General features: G+C 39.5%; 1 protein-coding gene across 1 annotated transcript in view; it reads left to right on the top strand.

Annotated features, from left to right (window-relative positions):
* The first annotated feature begins 19,160 nt into the window (after positions 1–19,160).
* CPNE8 (copine 8) overlaps positions 19,161–20,365 on the top strand; it is a 203,509-nt gene continuing 202,304 nt past the window's right edge. Inside the window, exon 1 of the mRNA XM_080812527.1 lies at positions 19,161–19,673. Within this exon, the coding sequence (XP_080668653.1) occupies positions 19,537–19,673 (137 nt within the window). The 5' untranslated portion in view covers positions 19,161–19,536. The remainder of the gene's footprint in view (positions 19,674–20,365) is intronic.

Genomic DNA, 20,365 nt, shown 5'->3' with positions numbered 1-20,365 from the left:
TGTCTGCTATTTATGTTTATGTAAGGATTACGAGTAATTTGAAGAAAATATGTATACTACTACATCAGATTTTTTTGTTTGTTTTGTTGTTGTTGTTGTTGTTTTAGTTTATATTCTCTGGAGAATTTCATTTAAAAAAGCCATACCTCTCCTTAGAGAAAATACTCCTCAAAACAGTGTTTTGTACATAATTGTATAGGTTTCGTGGGTCCCTTGAAGTCCATCCATTAACTCTTAGGTCCTTGGCTATCATATTTAAAAATCTCTCTTCTACTCTAAACGCCCTACAAAAAATTTTTACTCAAATTTTCTACCAGTTAATTTGTCAGTTTACATTATTTCGTCACAGATTTAATCACTTCTTTAGAATTTAAAATTAACTTGATCCAATACAAATTTTGTTACATGGACAAGAGTTTGGGGAAGTTTGGGGAAACATGATACATTGAAGAAAGAATGCCATTATTATTTTAGGAACAGGATCTTATTTCTATTTGACTCAAGTAAGACGTTAAGTAGAACAGAGGGAAAATATCTTTAGGAAACCCACAGTAATTTAAAAATCTGAATACTGTGGTTACTGATTATTTGTGCTCACCTGCAGGGAGGTATATGCCACCTGCTGGTGAGAGAGTTTGAGCTGAATGTCCGTATTCCTATTATGGTACAGAGAAGAGCCTGAATCCGAAGAGTAGAGATAAACTTTTTTAAGCAAAACCTCTTGGGAGTGGTCACTGTTTGGTTGTTTGCATTTTGTTTGTTTTTATTTAGTGTTCTAAAAGGAGGTATTCTACTGTAGCAGAGCCTTCCAATCAGACCTTTAATATCTGTTGGTTTAATTTATGAAGCAATAATGTTACATATTTGTTACTTTTTATTTCATATTTGAACAGTTACATATCTGAACTGGCATTCACTTACTGCAAAAACATAAACTCTAGTTTGGATGTTGTTCTTCCTGTTTGCTGCATCTCTCTTTCCATCAAAGCAGATATAGGGAAATTTTCAACTGAGTTATAGAAACAATCCTTGTAAGAAGACTCTCTATTTCTCCAGAATGGTCTGATGTAGAATACGGACTAAGTAGCCTATCCACATACCTTCTTGAAATGATCATGTACAAGACCATAAAAGAAATCTTCAGAAACTCTTAACTGTTATCATATACTCCATGTTATCTGGTAACATTGCAGTTAAATTATTAATCAATGATATAAGTGTCAAAATCCCTTTGGAGAAAAAAAGATAGGCTCCTAAATAATCAACTGTTTACATATGTAAAATGAAATTTTAAAGTATTTGGTTTTGAACAACAAATTACTGTATATCAATAGTTGTGAGATGCAGCTAAAGTAGTACTAGAGGGAAATTAATAGCTTCAAATAATTAAATACCAAAATAATAAATAATAAGCTAAACATTAAATTTGATAAGTCAGAAAAATATAAACAGAGTAAAAACAAAAGACATATAAGCTCATAATAAAAAATAAGAATGGAAATTTATAGGATAAGAAATATAACATGGTACATAGAACATGTAGTATCAGCACAGCTAAATGATAATAAGCAATAATAAATGCCATGGGAGTTCAGAGTAGGAACATTACTGTGAGGGAAGAAAAGATAATGTTGTGCAGTGAGAAGAATCTAACATTTGGAGTTATCCGGCTAAAGCCATCTGCCACATATTCTAGATATATGACCTAGATAAGTCGCTATACCTCCCTAAAGCAAAATTTTTGTAGTTTATGAAAGGAGTAACTAATACCCATTTTAAGTAGTACCTACTCTGCAAGGTTTTGGTGAGGATTAAATGATGTTAATTATTAACCTTATTTAATATGCTTTAACATGGGCTTTCATTGCCTAGCGGGTACTCTGATATAGTATCATTCAAGACTCTGAAATGCTTAATGAATATGGTCTAGAATGCCGTTCAGTAGTCTGTGATACATATGTACAAGGCAAAACAGAATACCTTTATGGTTAGAAATCTAGAGTTTGAAAACTTTGGATTTGAAATATCATACTGTCTGTCTCCTGTTTAATTCTGCCAGGTGTTTTCTGATTTTTTGGTTTTTTTCCACATTAAAAAGAAAAAGAGAGAGAGATCTCCCATTAGTAACTGTAAATAACTGTGTGCCAGGCCCCGGGCTCAGCATTCAAATGTCTTGACTCACTCTCAGATGTTTGATAGGCACAGTTGCTGGAAGGCTGGTTTCATAATTTTTTTTGTGGACGATTTTGTTTTGGGTGAAATCTTTTGTTTTTGCAGTTATGAAGGGCAGTGTGGAGATCAGTTTCAATGAAGAGAAAGAGGGCTTATTTAAACTTTCAGATGCAGTCATTTGCTTCTTCCACTGGTTTGACTATGGGTATTGGCCCACATGCCACTATTTACTTCTTCAAGTAAATCTATTGGTGTGGACCTTTTACATGGTTATTAAATAACCATCAGAAATTTCAGCATTTACTTGTAAATGCTAGAGTCTTAGAGCTACAAGTTAAATGACAAAAAAGGATTAGGAAAAGGGACTCACACTGAAGAAACATCTAACATTCCCATTGTTGAGATGACACAATATCCTGCTATTTGGGGCAACAGCCATCATAAGAACAACGTAACAGGAAGAAGTCCCTTGAAAAGAATATGAAAACTCTGTCCTTCCAATTTGCAGTTCTTTAAATGTTAGCACTTTTTCAAGAAGGAAAACATACCAGAATGTATTTTTTATTTTTAAAACCCAATGTAGCTGTTACTCTTATTAATGAGAACAATTAACTGCCCAGCTCATACAATGAATTACACTACAAATGCTTCTTAAAATCAGCACATCAATCACCACTACCACCATAAACAAGAAAACCTAAGATTTAATGAAAAATGGTTTTCATGGCACCCTGTTAAAGTTAAGTCATCCCAAAGTACACAAGGAATCGACTAGTACACAAATTAAAATGTTAAGCTTTGTTGTATGTCTCTTGACATTATTAGGATAAGTGTGAGTTTACTTGCAATAATTTTAAAAAGTTCATAAGAGAGCTACATAAAGCTTCACAATCTTATAAATACCAGATAGAATGAATAGGAATCATAGTGTTATTATTCACTATGTTATGAAGAACTACTACTGCACCCAATATACAGGCCACTAAAATTCCTGTGGCGAAGTGTAGCAGTAATTATTTAGGAAAATCAAACAGAAGGAGGCAGAAAGAAAGGAATGGCTAGAAGGGAAATTAGAGAACACATACCTCCAAGCAACTTGCTTTTGTGGTTAGTCTGTGATCAGCAGAGTTGGAAAGGATGTCAGCTAAGAGTGGAAAATGAGTAATAGTTGGTACAGTTGAATTGTTATAATATTCCCAAAGATCTAAGAAATATTTACTAAATATTTAAAGAATCAGAAGTTTTAGCTAAACATGTGTTTCACAGTAAAGATTTGGGGCTAAAAGCTGTCTTCCTTTAATTGAGTGACAAGGTCACATAATAGTCATTACTATATTTAAGCCTTGGAGGATATAATTTCCTGATGCCATAAAGTCTTTCTCCATTTTACTGAGTTGTTAAGAGGCCTAAATCTTCTTGTCTGTCTCGTACTTCTGTCTCCATACCATCCACATTCTGGACTAGGCACAAATGACTAGTATCAATTTTATCTGGACCCTCTCCTAGGAATTTTTTTTAAGATTTTATTTATTTATTTGACAGAGAGAGACCGCGAGAGAGGGAACACAAGCAGGGGGGAGTGGGAGGGGAGAAGCAAGTTCCCCGCTGAGCAGGGAGCCTGACGCTGGGCTCGATCCCAGGACCCTGGGATCACAACCTGAGCCAAAGGCAGGGGCTTAACCCACTGAGCCACCCAGGTGCCCCTCTCCTAGGTATTTTTAAAAATATAAATATATGTATACATACATGCAAATATAAAAACACATGCTTAATTTTTTAAATACAAAAGTTAGCATGATATACATTGTTCAGCATCTGGTTTTTATTACTCAATATATTAGAGATATTCCCCTAGCTTATTTTTTATCATGCCTGCCTAATATTCATTTGTGAAGTACAATTTATTTATCAAGTTCCCTACTGATGAATATTCTAGTTCTTTGCTATTATTAATTGTGGTGCAGTAAATAATTGTGGACAAATATAATTTTACACATTTGCAAATATTTCTAAGGAAAAAAATTCCTGAATTGAAATTATCAAACCAAATGGTATGCACATTTTAAAGACAGTTTTATTGAAATATGATTGACATACAATAAACTTCACATAATTAGAATGTTCAATTTGATGTTTTGAGATATATATATTACTATGAAATCATTACCACAATCAAGATTATGAACATATCGGGGCGCCTGGGTGGCTCAGTGGTTAAAGCCGCTGCCTTCGGCTCAGGTCATGATCCCAGCGTCCTGGGATCGAGCCCCGCATCGGGCTCTCTGCTCAGCAGGGAGCCTGCTTCCTCCCTTCTCTCTCTGCCTGCCTCTCTGCCTACTTGTGATCTGTCTGTCAAATAAATAAATAAAATCTTTAAAAAAAAAAAAAAAAAAAGATTATGAACATATCTATCACCACCCCAAATTTCTTTGTGCCCTTTTGTAATCCTTCCTTCTTGCCTTTCTTATCCCTATCCTACCTCTTGATTTCTAGGTAATGATCTGCTGTATTTCACGAGGGTTAGTTTACATTTTCTAAAATGTTATACAAATGGAATCACATAGTATGTACTATTTTTGTCTGACTTTTTTCACTAAGCATAATTATTTTGAGATTCATCCAAGCTGTTGTTTTTATCAATAGTTAATTATTTAAAATTTTTGTTTTATTACATGTGCTATTGGCTAACAAACAAATACCATGGATAATTTTTCAACCACCACTTTCTTTGTAGCCAAAGAAAATATTCTGCCATTGAACAAAATTCCAAAGAGACCAAAATTCCAAAAAGCCCTCCCAAATCCAGAGCAGTATTGAAGTAAGAACTACTTGGGAGAAAGAATTTCCTTCCTATGGGCAATTTGAAACAAAAACTTCAGAATTCTAAGAATGGCTCCAGCATAATTATCTGTAAAAAATACCTCTGTTATAACAGATATGGCAATACAATTAAAGTCCTACTATATTATAACTGAAACAGGATAATTATAGAAATACTTGCATGAGAAATGGATGTTCAATAGAACCACTGAAAATCATTCCTCTTAGACTGAAAATAAGTCTTATGGATATAGAAGAACTCTTGAGTGAGATCTGAAATGGAAGACAAGGTGTATTTGTTCATTTCATTTTTGTTGACTAGTATTTCATTGTGTAGATATATCGTGATTTGTTTATCCATCCATCTTTTGTTTCTGATTTTTGGCTCTTACAAATAAAACTGGTATGAGTTACCACATATACATCTTTATACTGATATATGCTTTATTTATCTTGGGAAAATACCCACTAGTAGAACAGCTGGGTCATATGGTCAGAGTATATATAACTTTTAAGAAACTGCCAAACTGTTTTCCAAAGTGGCTTTGTCACTTCACATTCCCACCAGCAGTATATGAGAGTTCCGGGTGCTCTAGATCCTTGTCAACATTTGATATGGTCAATCTCTAATTTCAGCCATCCTAATAAATATGTAGTGCTATTTCATTGTGGTTTTAATTTATACTTTTCTAATAGTTAATGGTGTTGAGCATTTTTCATGTATTTGTCATTTGTAGATCTTTGATAAAGTTGTTAGTTTTCTTACTGAGTTTTGAGTAATCTTTTTTTTTTTTTTCTCTCTTCTTTTTCTTTAGATAAGGAGGCAGGGAGGGAAGAACAGAAGGAGAAGGAGAGATAGAATCTTAAGGAAGCTCCATGCCTGGCCAAGCCTGAGCTGGGGATCATTCTCACAACCCAGAGATCATGACCTGAGCTGAAATCAAGAGTCAGATGCGTAACTGACAGAACCATGCAGGAGCACCTTGAGTATTCTTTATATACACCGGACACGAGTCATTGGTCAGATACATGTTTTGCAAAAATATTTCCTTTAGCAGGTGCTTTTGTTTTTTTATTTTCTGTACAATATTTTTTTAAACAATAGAAAATTTTAATTTTGATAAAGTCCAATGTGTCAATTTGTTTTTTTTTTTCTGAATCATTCTTTTGGCTTCATATGCATGAAATCTTTGCCTAACCCAAGGTCATAAAATTTTTGTCCTATATTTTCTTCTCTAAGTTTTATAATTTTAGACTTTACATTGAGGTTTATGACATATTTGGAGTAAATTTTTGTATATGGTATAAGATATGGGTGAAACTTCATTTTAAATGGATATCTAATGGAACTGTTTATAACTTTGATAAATATTACCAGATTGTTCTTTTTAAGGGTATACAATTTTACACATCTAGGAGCAATGTATGAACGTGACTCTTACAGTCTCACATAACACTTACCTACTGGGAAAAATGGTATCTTCATCTACTGTAAAATTGCTTTTTAAAATTATAAGTGAGATTAAGCATCATTTCATATATTTTTAAAGTAATTTCTATGCCTAATGCTGAACTCATGACCCTGAGATCAAGAGTCACTTGCTCAACCAACTGAGCTGGCCAGGAGCCCCCATATCATATATTTTGGGGCTATTTGCATTTCTGTGAACAAATTCCTCCGTCTTTTTTTTTTCCATTGGGTTGTTGGTCATTTTTCTATTTTGGGAAATTAATTTAAAAAGTTGAATTCTATTTGATTGCTTTAAAAAATACCTTTGAAAGGGTGCCTGGGTGGCTCAGTGGGTTAAAGCCTCTGCCTTCTGCTCAGGTCATGATCCCAGGGTCCTGGGATGGAGCCCTGCATAGGGCTCTTTGCTCAGCAGGGAGCCCACTTCCCCCTCTTTTTCTGCCTGCCTCTCTGCCTACTTGTGATCTCTGTCTTTCAAATAAATAAATAAAATCTTTAAAAAAAATTTAAAAATACCTTTGAGAGTGTAACCCATGAACACTGAGTTTATAAAAAAATTGAATTTTTAACACAACAAAATAGTGTTTTTAAGGCTACATTTCTTAATATTCCATTAGAAAACTATTGCTGTGTCCAATGTAGGACTTTAAGTTTCCTAATTCACCAAAGATAACTTTTAATCATACACACTGCCTAGATTAGCATTTGAAAAGTCTGGAGACATGGTGAGGCCATGTAAATAAGCTGTTTTGACTTAAATAGACTAAATGTTTTATTTTCTTTCACTATTTTTGCAAAATAAGACCACATAATACAAAAATTTGGCTTCAGTCAATAAACATTCTGTCTTCAACAGAAGAATTTCCTACAGTGGCTTTCATTGGCAACATCAGTGCTATTTAGCAAAAGTATCTTCTATGGGGATTTGATCTCTCAACATCCACAGACAAAAATAGGAAGATTTATGACATTGAATCTTAAAGATAATTGTTCCTTGGACAGCTGTCGGTGGGTGAATTTTAACTAAAGGAGAGCTTAATAAAAGACCATAAATTGGCCTTTTATTAAAGCAGATACTAAACCTCAACAGATTTTGTAAGAATAAATAACAGAGGTCCTTTCTTCTAAACCAAAGTTACTACTCTGGGTGACTGTGTAAACTTTCCTCAACATCTAAAAACCAGAAAAACAAAAACAACCCCTCCCCCCACCGCCAAAACTGAATTTATTTCTATAAACCCACCAATATTCCAAAGGACTCACTTGAGAAACAATGATTTAATTATTTGAGCTGAATAGAAATACTCCATCAACTGTGACAAATCACGGTAAATTTAACAGCAATTATCATGGTTATGAAAAAACTGGTTTTTGACTTACAAAGTTCTGCCTGAATCTCTTGGATAGTTAGAGACAGGGCCTGCAACATTTTAGCATTTTCACATTCAAATAGCTATTTTCAGATGTACCCAAAGGCTGGGCTATCCCCCGAAGAACGTTAATTTTACCAAATTATTAGACACTCAACATTTACCTTCTTTTCTCTGTGTATGTCTCTCTAGTTTCCAACAAACTTTTATTCTTTTGCATGGTTGCACATTTTAATTGTCCAAGTAGGAAAGAAACCAGAGTCGACTCTGACCACATACTAATTAATGCTTATGTGCCCTGCCCAAGGAGCGATCTAAATCAGGTTTGGAAATGAGGCATTAATTCCTCACACTTCGTGGCCACAAAATGCCTGCAGGAGTGTTCCTGCATGAAGTAGCTGCTGGCTGGAGACCTGTTTTCGGCACCCGTGGTTTCTGGAGTACGGAGGGCTGCACACCCAAGGTAGTAAAGTGGGGCTAGGTGTGACCTGCCAGGGGCATTTCCGCAGAAGAATCTGAAAGAGACCTGGAATGGTAACGGCAAATCTTTAGGGGTTTCTGTAATGTTGGTAACTGTCCAAGAAAGAGTTAGACAAGTCACAGAGACCACGAAACAAGGCAGGGTTGTGGTCTCTGCAGCATGGGCTGCAGTAATCCTACTGGCCTCTTTCCCCTCTAAAGCCTTTTCTTCTTTGTCCTTAGTATCTAGATCCTGGGGATTTTCTCCCCTATTGCCCAAGTGGTTCTTTTCCACCTGTTTCTTTAGTGGGACCCTTTGTTTCTGTATACTTTCCCACAGGACAGAGACTCATCAGACTTGGTTCTTAACTTTTATTCCTTTTTCCCTGGAGTGTTTATGCAAATGCTTGGCTTTGATTGCTAACTCTAAGCTATTGATTTCAACCTGATAATCCTGTCTCCTCACCAGAGCCCCAAATGCCTGTTGGCCATTCCGCCGGAGTGCCCAGCTCTCTACTTGAACTCAACACATCAAACAAATGTTGACACTTTTCAATAGTCACAGCCACACAGCACCTGTCTTACTTAAGTCTGCATGCTGGATGCAGAGGATAGTCAGTGGGGAAGGTGGATGCCGACTTAAGCTCTTGAAGCTCAGCCTCCAGCAGGAGAGACAGGTATTGAACAAGTTATCACCCAATAATTATTCTGATTGTGATAGTTAAAGGTAAAGGTGGTATGACCTAGCCTACTTGAGGCATTTGGGGACGCTCCTGTAGGAGCAGAATATTTCAGGTTTTACAGTCCTTTTATAAGAAGGTTTGCTGCTCTGTATTCTTTTGATAAGTTTCAGAACCCTTTAGGGTTGCCCTTTCAGATTCATTCTTACAAATGGATTTCTTCCTGCAGCCTTGAAAAATCAAACTCTCTGAATTAGCAGATTTAGTGAAAAGCTTCTTGGAAGAAACTTTAAATTTGGAGGCTGAAAACATTTATAAAAAGTAAGACCTGTTCTGTGTTCAGTAACCATGAAAATATGTCCTTGTAAGAGTCTAACAACAGACTCCCTTTAAACATACCTGTATTTCAAGGAGTTGTAAGGTTTATTCTATGAGAGTTCTTAATGTTAACTGGCTATCATTAGAAAATCATATTCAAATGAACCCCTCTAACTTTAGAAGAAATGTAAACTACCATTTTCTTTATTAGATAAAAGAATCTTAAAATTTCATCTTTGTCTGTTCTCTATGCATAAAGTCCTATTAGAATATTTACTTATTTATTTTTTATTTATTTTAAGATTTATTTATTTGAGAGAGAGCAGGGGGGAGGGGCGGAGGAAGAGAATCTTCAGCAGATTCTATGCTAAGTGCAGAGCCCAATGCTGGTCTCGATCTCATGACCCATGAGATCATGACCTGAGCTGAAACTAAGAGCTGATGCTCAACCAACTGAGCCACCCAGTCACCCCTAGAATAGTTATCTAAAAGCAGTACAAAGGTATTTCCATGAGGATACTTCCATGAGGAAGTGGCATTTTAGACAGGCCATGAGGGATGAATAAGAGTTTGACCAAGTAAAGATGAAGTTAAGAAGATATATGTGTATATATAATAAAAAACTTCAAGGAGGAGAAGAGTATAGTGGGTTAGGATGGTTCAGGAAAGACCATATGGTTGAATTATAGTGAGTGTGGATCCCCGTTAGTCATGTAACTTAGCTATGTAAGTAATTTTAAATTATTACTGGACAGATGGGAGGCACCTCTTGGAATGCTACTCTGGGTAGCTGACGTGAGAAAATAGAACTAGAGAGCTTTAAACCATCAGTACCAAATTATTGTCATCACCACAAGCATTATCAGTATGTTCATTCTGAGGGCGGAGCACTACATTATATACATTATCTTTAATTTTCACCAACCATGTATCATAGATCAAAGTATCATTTTAAAGAAAAGAATACCGACACTCAGAGGTATTTGAAAAGGCCTGGTTGAGGAAGTGACATCTCACTTAGCTTTTTAAGACTAAGTGTGAGCTAAGGGAAGAGGCACAGAGGAACATTCTAGGCAAAGAGAATGGCACAAGTGGTTTGGGTAGGAATTTCACTGGACCAGATTAATGTTTTATAAAGTGCATTTTAGCTTCAGAATGGGGCATGACTGGAAATAGGGAGACAAGGTGGGAGAGTGCTGTGTCTTCCTGGGTAAAAGAGGATAGATAGTAAACTGAACTACCGATAACGGCAGAAAGAAACTAAAAGTTGAAAGGATTTCAGAAATACTAGGAAATTTAACAGGTTGTTAACACTGTCCCATAGACTCCTGTGGTATGAAGGAAATGTTCTAAAATTTGCACTAACCAATAGATGTGGCCATTGAGCTTTTGAAATGTAACTAATGCATCTGAGGAAATGCATTTTAAATTTTATTTAATATTAATTAAGTTTAGCCACTTGTGACTTGAGGCTACTCTATTGGACAGGGCAGGATTAGATAACTAGCTTCCTATCCTTTTACATATTCTCTAATTACAAGATCTTTTAAGATAACCTCACTCTGTCTATCTAAATTTCCATGCTTCCTCTCTGAGTTTTTGGGTCTTCTCACTACCCAAAAACATATGCGATATTTATTTTTACTTTTAGAGTTGCTCATATTTCCACCCTCACCTATATTGCTCTGTCTTCTTTTCAAGTCCCATTTTTCCAGGGAAGTTTTAATGGTTATTCTTTCTCATTAATATGTCCGCTGTTCAGCAACAGTCATGTCAGCCTATACCACATGATCACACAACAAGTCACTGTTTATTTCTGGCTCTTTCATATTTTTTTGATGTGATAAGTTGATGCTGATCTCATATTAAGCAAAGATGCCTGAAAGCAAGAAACATATTCTTCATATTTCCTATATTTCTTTCTCTACCTGTTTACTATGTAGTTAGCAAAGGCATTCTTTTTCTTCTTCTTTTTTTTTTTTCCAGTGCAGAGCCTGACGTGGGACTTGATCTCACAATCCTGTGATCGACACTGAAGCTGAAATTGACAGTCAGATGCTTAACCAACTGAGCCACCCAGGCGCCCCTCAAAGTCATTCTTGAAGACAAAACCTTGCTTACTACTGTGTTCCTATTTGTTACAAGTAGGCCATGAGATTTCCGATTCCTTACATAGATTTATTTTTTTCAAACAAAACAAATTTAAAGTGGTGAAAAAACTAGATCGATGTTTGTTTTTTCTAAAAGGGAGGAAGATGATTATTTAAGCCTTACCCGAACTGACTGTTTTGAGTGGGTAGTCCCCAAAGATAACTGCTGTCAATTCCTTCCCTTCCAGTATGTGTGGCCGCTCCACCCTTTATGTCGCTCAGCTACCTCCCCTGCTCCCTTTGAACCTGGGCTGGCCTCAGGACTTGCTTTCGCAAATAGAAACCAGTGCAAGTGACACTGTGCCAGTCTAGGCCTAGCCTTGCAGACCCTGGCAGCTTCGCTTTGGCTGTAGGAAAGCCAGTCACCATGCTGTGCGGTTTGGGCTAGATGACTGAATGAGGAGAAACCACAGAGCAGTCGCACGGAGGAAGGGCACTGAGCTGCCAGACGTGGTAATGAAGTCTTCTTGGATTTTCCAGGCCAGCCGGCCTCTAGCTGAATGTGGTCCCTGTGCATGACCCAAAGTGACACTACATGGAACAGAACTGCCTGGCTGAGGCCTCCCCGAACAGCTGGACCCACAGAAGCATGAAAACTAGTACAACCAACTGTTGTTTTGAGGGGTTGAGTTTTGGACTGGCTTGTTACATGACAATAAGTAACTGAAATACTATTTAAAAATAGAAGATTCCGTCGTAGTAAGAAAACTAACCCCACTTTGATCACTTTCCTGATCCAATCCTCCCCTCACCCCAAGTTTAGGTGTCTCTTTTAAGGGCTAGGCAAAGTATGAGTCAAATTACCCTGTGATAATGGAAAACCAAATTTATCCAAACCAACCTGAGACTTTCAACATGGAATTTGAAATATGTTCTTCTGTGTGTTTAAGTATTAAGTGTGACTGTTGGTGGGACAGCAAGCTGGTACAGCCACTCTGGAAAACGGTGGGGAGATTCCTTAAGAAGTTAAAAGTAGAGCTACCCTATGACCGAGAAATTGCACTACTAGGCATTTACCCCAAAGATATAAATACAGTGATCTGAAGGGACACCTGCCCCTCAATGCTCATAGCAGCAATGTCCACAATAGTCAAATTGTGGAAGGAGCCGAAATGCTCTTAAACAGGTGAATGGATAAAGAAGATGTGGTTCATATATACGATGGAATATTACTCATCAGAAAGGATGAATACCTACTATTTACATCGATGTGGATGGAACTGGAGGGAAGTCAGTCAGAGAAAGACAATTATCACATGGTTTCACTCATGTGGAATATAAGAAACAGCACAGAGGATCACAGGGGAAGGGAGGGAAAACTGACTGGGAAGTCATCAGAGAGGGAGACAAACCATGACAGACTCTTAACTATAGGTTGCTGGAGGGGATGAGGATAGGGTGTGGTGCAATTGGGTGTGATGAGCATTAAGGAGGTCATGTGATGGGATGAGCACTGGGTATTATTCACAACTGATAAATTATTGAACACTACATTGAAAAATAAGTATGTACTATATATTGGCTAACTGAATTTAAATAAAGAAAAAAATATTAACTGTGAAATTCTGAAATTGAAAGTATTCTGTATTCTAAGTGTTCTCTTGAAGTGTTCTCTCTCTCTTAAAATTTATTTATCAAACACAGGGAAAAATTTTTGCTTCAGGAGCACCTGGGTGACTCAGTTGGTTAAACTTCTGCCTTCAGCTCAGGTCATGATCCTAGGGTCCTGGGATTGAGGAGGCCCACATGGGGTTCCCTGCTTAGTAGGGAGTCTGCTTCTTCCTCTCCCTTTGCCCCCCACCTTGTGTGTGCTCTCTCTATCTCTCAAATAAATAAAATCTTAAGGGTTTTGTTTTTTTTTTTTTTTGCTTGAGAATAGGTTTACCTAAATAATTATCCAAGATCCCGTATAAAAATGTTACTTGACTGAAATACTAGGTTTAATGTTTCTAGACACTTATTCATGACATATCTTAATTTTGTATTATTTGTAAGATTTTAAAAGTGATATTTTTCTATGTGCCTTAACCAGTAAAAAGGTGGTATTTATAAGATTGGTGAGATATTGATCTTTAGTCACAAAGGTGACTTCAAGCTAAAGATGGTAATATTGTTTTAATGTCTGAAGTAATTTGAATTATCTGCAGATTTGAATCACCTTGAGTAAATCATCTTCAAATGGTTAGCAGGGCAGAGAAAAGGTAGGTACTCAGAGAACACTTTTTGGCCACTCATCATCATGTCTTCCCTGAGCTGCCATTTTCCCATAATTAGTTAATTAATTCTTTGCTATTCTATGTTTATTTTTTAAGCTGTACTTTCATAGAGCAGGTCAAGTGGCCAGAGTGATTACACAGCTATGCATGTAGGTTAAGTGATGACAATCTGTTTTCTTCAATTTCCCAAGGACACTTTGAAGGTAGCAAGTGGTAATGCTGTTACTTTTTTCCTTTTTTTTTCTTTTAAGGTTCTATTCATTTATTTGAGAGAGAGAGAGAGAGCATTAAGTGGGGGAGGAGTAGAGGGAGAGGGACAAGCAGACTCCTCGCTGACCTCAGAGCCCAACATGGGGCTCCATCCCACGACCCTGAGCTCATGACCTGAGCCAAGATCAAGAATTGGACACTTAACCGACTGAACCACCCAGGCTCCCCATTAATGCTGTATTTCTGACTTAGCCTGGGGTTGGAATAGTTTGTTGGGTCTGATGGGGCAAATTTTCCACTGATGTAGCTATTGTCTCAAGAACTGCTCCATTCACTTTCTTTTGTACTTCTATGTGAGCTGGTACAAAGTTCTTATACAATGTCTTATGTCTTATACAAAGTATAAGACAAAGTTCATTTACCTCATCCGTCAAGTACACCACTTGACGGATGAGGTAAATGAACTTTGTCTTTTATTTATAAAAATATTCTCTTTCAGGCTAGCTGACTTTTTTTTTTTTTTTGCCATTTTATAAATAACTGCTTCTTAAAAATAAGGTACAATGACAATTTATAAACTGAGGTCTTTCCTAGTTTTGTGGAATAATGAAATCCCAGAAATGAAAAGAACTTAATAATTCATTTAGTAACATCTCTAGGCCGTCATGCATCTCCTTGCCAGAGCAGGCTTTATCTCCTAGATCTAGCCCAGTGCCTACCTAGCACATAGTAAACATTCAACTAATGTTTACTGAATCACTGACTTGGGGAATAATGGCTGCTTACAAATTTTAGCAAATGAAATTTACCTTTGGCTTTTAGCAATTCTAAAGTCATTCATGTTATTTAAATGAATTTCAATATATATAAACTTTTTATTAAAAATTCTCCAAAATAGGGGAACCTGGGTGGCTCAGTGAGTTAAAGCCTCTGCTTTCGGCTTGGGTCATGATCCCAGGGTCCTGGGATCGAGTCCCGCATCAGGCTCTCTGCTCAGCGGGGAGCCTGCTTCCTCCTCTCTCTCTGCCTGCCTGCCTACTTGTGATCTCTGTCTGTCAAATAAATAAAATCTTAAAAAAAAAAAAAAAAGAAATGTTATAAAAAAAATAAAAAATAAAAATTCTCCAAAATAAAAGTTTAAGGAAATAGACGTGCCTTAATTCATGATATTTATTGGGTTATTAAAATTATTTTTAAAAATAGTAGTTCTCTATGCACTGTGCTGACTATACTAAGAAAGAGCTTGAATATACTCTAAAAGTTTTGTTATCTAAGGCTTACTTCAGTATGATGAATTTACAAGGACTAAACTTGAAAAAAATTAGCAAAATTGAAATAATTAGTGTTATCATCATGCATTAGTTTTCTTAGGGTTGATGTAACAAATTACCACAAATCGGTTGGCTTAACACAACAGAAATTTTTTCTCTCACGGTTTTGGGATCAAGGTAGTGGCAGGACCATGGTCTTCCCAAAGGCTCTAGGGAAGATTCCTTCCTTAACTCTTCTAGCTTCTGGCGGCTACCACAATCCTTGACATTTCTTGGTTTGTGGGAGCATAATTCCAATCTCTGTCTCTGTTTTTACATGCCTTTCTTCCTCGTGTGGCTGTGTGTCTCCAAATCTTTCTCTCTCTCTCTTTTTTTTTTTTTTTAAGATTTTGTTTATTCACTTGACAGACAGAGATCACAAGTAGGCAGAGAGGCAGACAAAGAGAGGAGGAAGCAGGCCCCCGCCGAGCAGAGAGCCAGATGCGGAGCTCGATCCCAGGACCCTGGGATCATGACCTGAGCTGAAGGCAGAGGCTTTAACCCACTGAGCCACCCAGGCGCCCCCCAAATCTTTCTCTTTTAAGGATACCAGTTCATTACTGATTGACATTAAAGAAGACCTAAATAAATGGAAAGACATATAATGTTCATGGATCAGAAGACTCATTTTTTTTTTTTAAAGATTTTATTTATTTATTTGTCAGAGAGAGAGAGAGAGAGCGAGCACAGGCAGACAGAGGGGCAGAGGGAGAAGCAGACTCCCTGCGGGGCAAGGAGCCCAATGTGGGACTCGATCCCAGGACGCTGGGATCATGACCTGAGCCGAAGGCAGCTGCTTAACCAACTGAGCCACCCAGGTGTCCCCAGAAGACTCATTTTATCTACTCTTCTTTAAATGGTCTATAGAATCAATGGGATCCCAATCAAAATCTTGATAAGATTTTTCTTTTTGTAGACATTGCCCGGCCGATTCTACAATTTACATGGAAATGCAAAGAATCAAAAATGACCAGAGTCAAAAACCACAAAAGGATTTTTAAAAAGATCAAAGTTGGAGAAGTTATACTACCTGATTTCAGAAGTTATTTTAAAAGCTGTAGTAATTAAGACTGTGGTATTGGTTTAAGGAAACACAGCTAGATCAATAGGATAGAGGGGGAAAAATGGACTCATTTATGACAAATTGTTTTTTGACAAAAGTACAAAGATGAGTCAATGGAGAAAGCGTGGTCTTTTTAACAAAGATGCTAGAAAAATTTGATGTTGATGTGCAAAAAAGAGAACTTTGATTAAAAAAACAAATTAATCATAGGATTAAATGCAAAACCTGAAAGTATAAAACTTATAGAAGAAAACATATAAGATCATTTTTGTGACCTCAGATTAGGCAAATATTTTTTTGATTCAACACCAACATTATAATCAATAATAGGCAAAGTTCAATAACGATTCATCAAAATTTGGAACTCCAAATCTCTGATAGACTATTACAAAAATGAAAATACAAGCCACAGGCTGGCAGAACTTATTTTATAAATTGTATGTGACAAAGGACTTATGTATAGAACATATAAAGAACTCCCAAAACTCAGGAATAATAAAACTAATAACCCAATAAAAATGGGCAAAAGATTTGAATAGACACTTTACCATAGAAGATATATGGATAGCAAATTAGCACATAAAAATGGCATTAATCCACACTGAGACCCATAATGACAATATTATTAGTCATTAACCTCCTAACACAACTATTGGATTGGCTAAAGTTTAAAAGAGTAACAGTAATAGGTGCTGATAAGGGTATGAAGAACCAAAACTCATATAATGCTGTGGGAATGGAAAATAGTAAAACTATTTTGGAAAATAGTTTAATAGTTTCTTAAAAAGTTAAATAATCACTGTCCTTATGGCCCAGCTATTCCAATTCTAGGTATTTACCCAAAAGTAATGAGCATATGTCCACATAAAGATGCATAAATGTTCATAGCTGTTTTATTTGTAATAGCTTAAACCTGGAAGAAACTAAAATGTCCACTAACACGCCAACGGGTAAACAATTTGTGGCACATCTATACAATGGAATATTAGTCAACAACAAAAAAGAAATGCACTATCGATGCACTTAGCAATGTGGGGACATATCTCAAAAGAATTTTGCTTAGTGGAAGAAGCCGCGCACAAAAAGTACATGTTATATGATTCCTTACATATGTAATTACAGAAAATGCAAACTTCCCTACAGTGTTATAAAATAGACCAGTGGTTCTCTGGAGGGTTGTTTTTAGTCGTGAAAAGAAGGACTGAGAAAATTTGGGGTGATGGAATGGCTCATTATTTTGATTACGGTGATGGTTTCACAGGAATATATATGTATCGAAATTTATTAAATGGCACGCTTTAAATATGTGCAGTTTATTACATGTCAATTATAGCTCACTAAAACGGAAAAATTAAGAAGTCAAGGATTATAGGCTGGGTACTGTTTTAATGTTCTCACCTTTTATTTCTTCAGTAAGCTTCTATGAAATAAGTCTGGTTACCTTAAAAAAACACTGGTAAGGGCGCCTGGGTGGCTCAGTGGGTTAAGCCTCTGTCTTCGGCTCAGGTTATGATCTCAGGGTCCTGGGATCAAGCCCCGCATCAGGCTCTCTGCTCAGCGGGGGAGCCCGCTTCCCCCTCCCCCTCTGCCTGCCCCTCTGCCTACTTGTGATCTCTGTCAAATGAATAAATAAAATCTTTAAAAACAACAACGACAACAACACACGTAAGTCTAGTCCCCCAAATTAATTTTGGGCAGCATAAGAGAAATGTCTGGAGCTTTAGGACATTTCCAAATAGCAATAAACTGCGGGTTAATCAGCGACGGAAAAAGAGAAAGTTTCTGGATTTAAGGAATGACAAGGGGTGGGCTGGGAGATCAGGAAAGGAAACCAAGGATGAAAGGCGGGGAGGATCTTGGCAGGGGGAAGGGGCAAGACAGTGCCTACAGGCCCCTCACCGGCAACTCTACAGATTCTCTAGGCAGGTGGCTCCAAATGGATTAAAATGTTACAACGTATGACAAGTTCTCAATCGCGAAAAGAGCTCTTCTCTGAGTTCGTCCTGCCAGCGGCAAACTCCGTGGCTGGCGCGTTAAGAGAAGGCGGACACCGGTCCGGTCTCCGCGCTTCTTCCCGGAACGCCGCGTCCCGTCCTCGGTCGCCCCCTGCTGGATAACGCCTGGGGACCCGCGGGCGCACGGGTGAGGCAGGAGGCAAGGTGCCGCCAATAAGGTCTCCGCGATGGAGGGGACTCGCGCCTATTTCCCCACACGTTGGATGCCTCGGCATTCTGGCACCTGTATGGCTGCCCCAGATTCCAGTTACCCAAATGCGGAGCTCGCTCCAGCTCCTCTCTGCTTCCGTCCGTCCAGTTTCATTCGGATCTTGTCGGTGGGAGTCGGGGTAAGGGAGCTGCGTTAAATGGTTGTGACCTCCAGGTTTCAGGTCCGAACTTCCAAGCATTTGGAAGCGAGGGGGCCGCAGGAGAGTCCTGACTATAGGAAGACTGTCACAATTGACCCCCATATTTCGAGGAACTGAGGGAGGAGGGAAACCTGCCCCCTTAAATCCCAAATAATAACCCCCCCCCCCACGTTAGAGTTCATCCTGTTCCCGACTTGTCCCAGATCTTGATCTGTCACTTTACCACCGCAAACAGAACACTGGAAATCGTCCTCCTGTCCCACTGTCCCCAACCCCCAAGTGGCCGAGAGCGGGCAGTCCAGAAGCGGGGACCTGGCTCACCTGCCCGAAGAGGCAAGGTGGGAAGGACCTCCATGGGCTTCGGTGAGGACCAGCGCGGGGTGAGGAGGGGGAGCCTACGAGGGGGGAGTTCGGAACAGGCAGAGGCGCCCACACCTCCAGCTTCCAGCCCAGGCAGGCTAACTGCGTGACATTCCCGTCCACACCTGATTGACAGGAGGGAGTCGCTGCCCAGGAGGCGGGAGTGGGTGTGTAGAGGCGGAGACAAAACCCTAGCTGCGCGCCCAGCCGGCCAGGGCTTGCTCTCCTAGACGGTTGGGGTCTGGGTATCGTGCCTCCTACCTCCTCAGGCGGCCGGGTGGCTCTTCAGAGCCTGGCACTCGGAGCCTGGCAAGGATACGGAGTGTCCCCCGCTGGGGCTGCTGCTTGCAAGGAGGGGGCAGGGAAGCTGGGAGCCCCGTGCGCCACTTCCCCGGCAGCCTCGGCCTGGGCCACGACTGGCTCGCGGTTCCCTCGCGACTTTGCTCGGGTCCGCCTCCCCCTCCCTCCCCCTTCCCGCGAGCTGCCTCCGCCCTCCTTCCTCTGCTTCCACCCTCAACCCCCATCCCCGTCTGTCGGGAGCTGGGCTCCGAGCCCTTAGTCTGCCCAAGCTCTGGATGTGGGCGCCGGACAAGTCCACGGCGCCTCCCCCCAAGATGGACAGCCGCTACACCAGCACTGCGGGCATCGGGGACTTGAACCAGCTGAGCGCGGCCATCCCGGCCACGCGGGTGGAGGTGTCCGTGTCCTGCAGGTGAGGACGCAGCCCTTCCCCTCCCTCCTCCTGCTCTCTCATCTGCCTGGTGGGTAGCGCTTGCCAAGCGCTCGGGGCACCCCGAGGCTTTGCTGGGGTGAGAAGTTGCGAGACGAGTGGGAAACACCCCAGTTGTGGGTCTGAGTCACCCCCCCCCCCCCCCAGCTGCAGTGACAGAGCGGAGAGCGCGAATTGGAAGCGAGTGGTGGGCTACGGAACTGAGACTTTTAATTTTCTTTCTGGGGAATGCTGTAAAAGTTGGTTGGGCTGTGACTCAGCGGCGGGAACCCCGGCCGCCGCCCACTTTGCAAGCCCTTTTTACGTCCCAAACCCGAGCTGTTGTGGTTGGGTGATACGGGAATCAAAGCGGACAGCATTGTCAAGAGCGCTTGTGACCGCTGCACGCAGTGGCCCGGGACTCCATTCGCTAGGCGTGTGCAAACCTGCTATTGCTACAGTTGGCTCCAAATCTCGCCGCTTCCTCCCCACCCACTTCCTGGAGCCGTCCAGCTTGCTTCCCCCCGCCCCTTCCCGGCTTCTTGCTTTATGCCTGATAGGTAGAGATTTCGGCTCCAGCTTTCTTTGCAGACGAATGTGTGCCTTACCCAAAATCCGGGAAGTCACGACTTTCTGCCTCCAAGTAGACACAGTTGGGAGTGCTTATGACAACTGACATTCTGCCCAACGACTGT

The sequence above is a fragment of the Martes martes genome (genome assembly GCF_963455335.1).
Source record: "Martes martes genome assembly, chromosome: 8".
Lineage (NCBI taxonomy): Eukaryota > Metazoa > Chordata > Mammalia > Carnivora > Mustelidae > Martes > Martes martes.
Note: the sequence above shows the minus strand (reverse complement) of the source record. Positions and strands in the feature narration are given on the sequence as shown.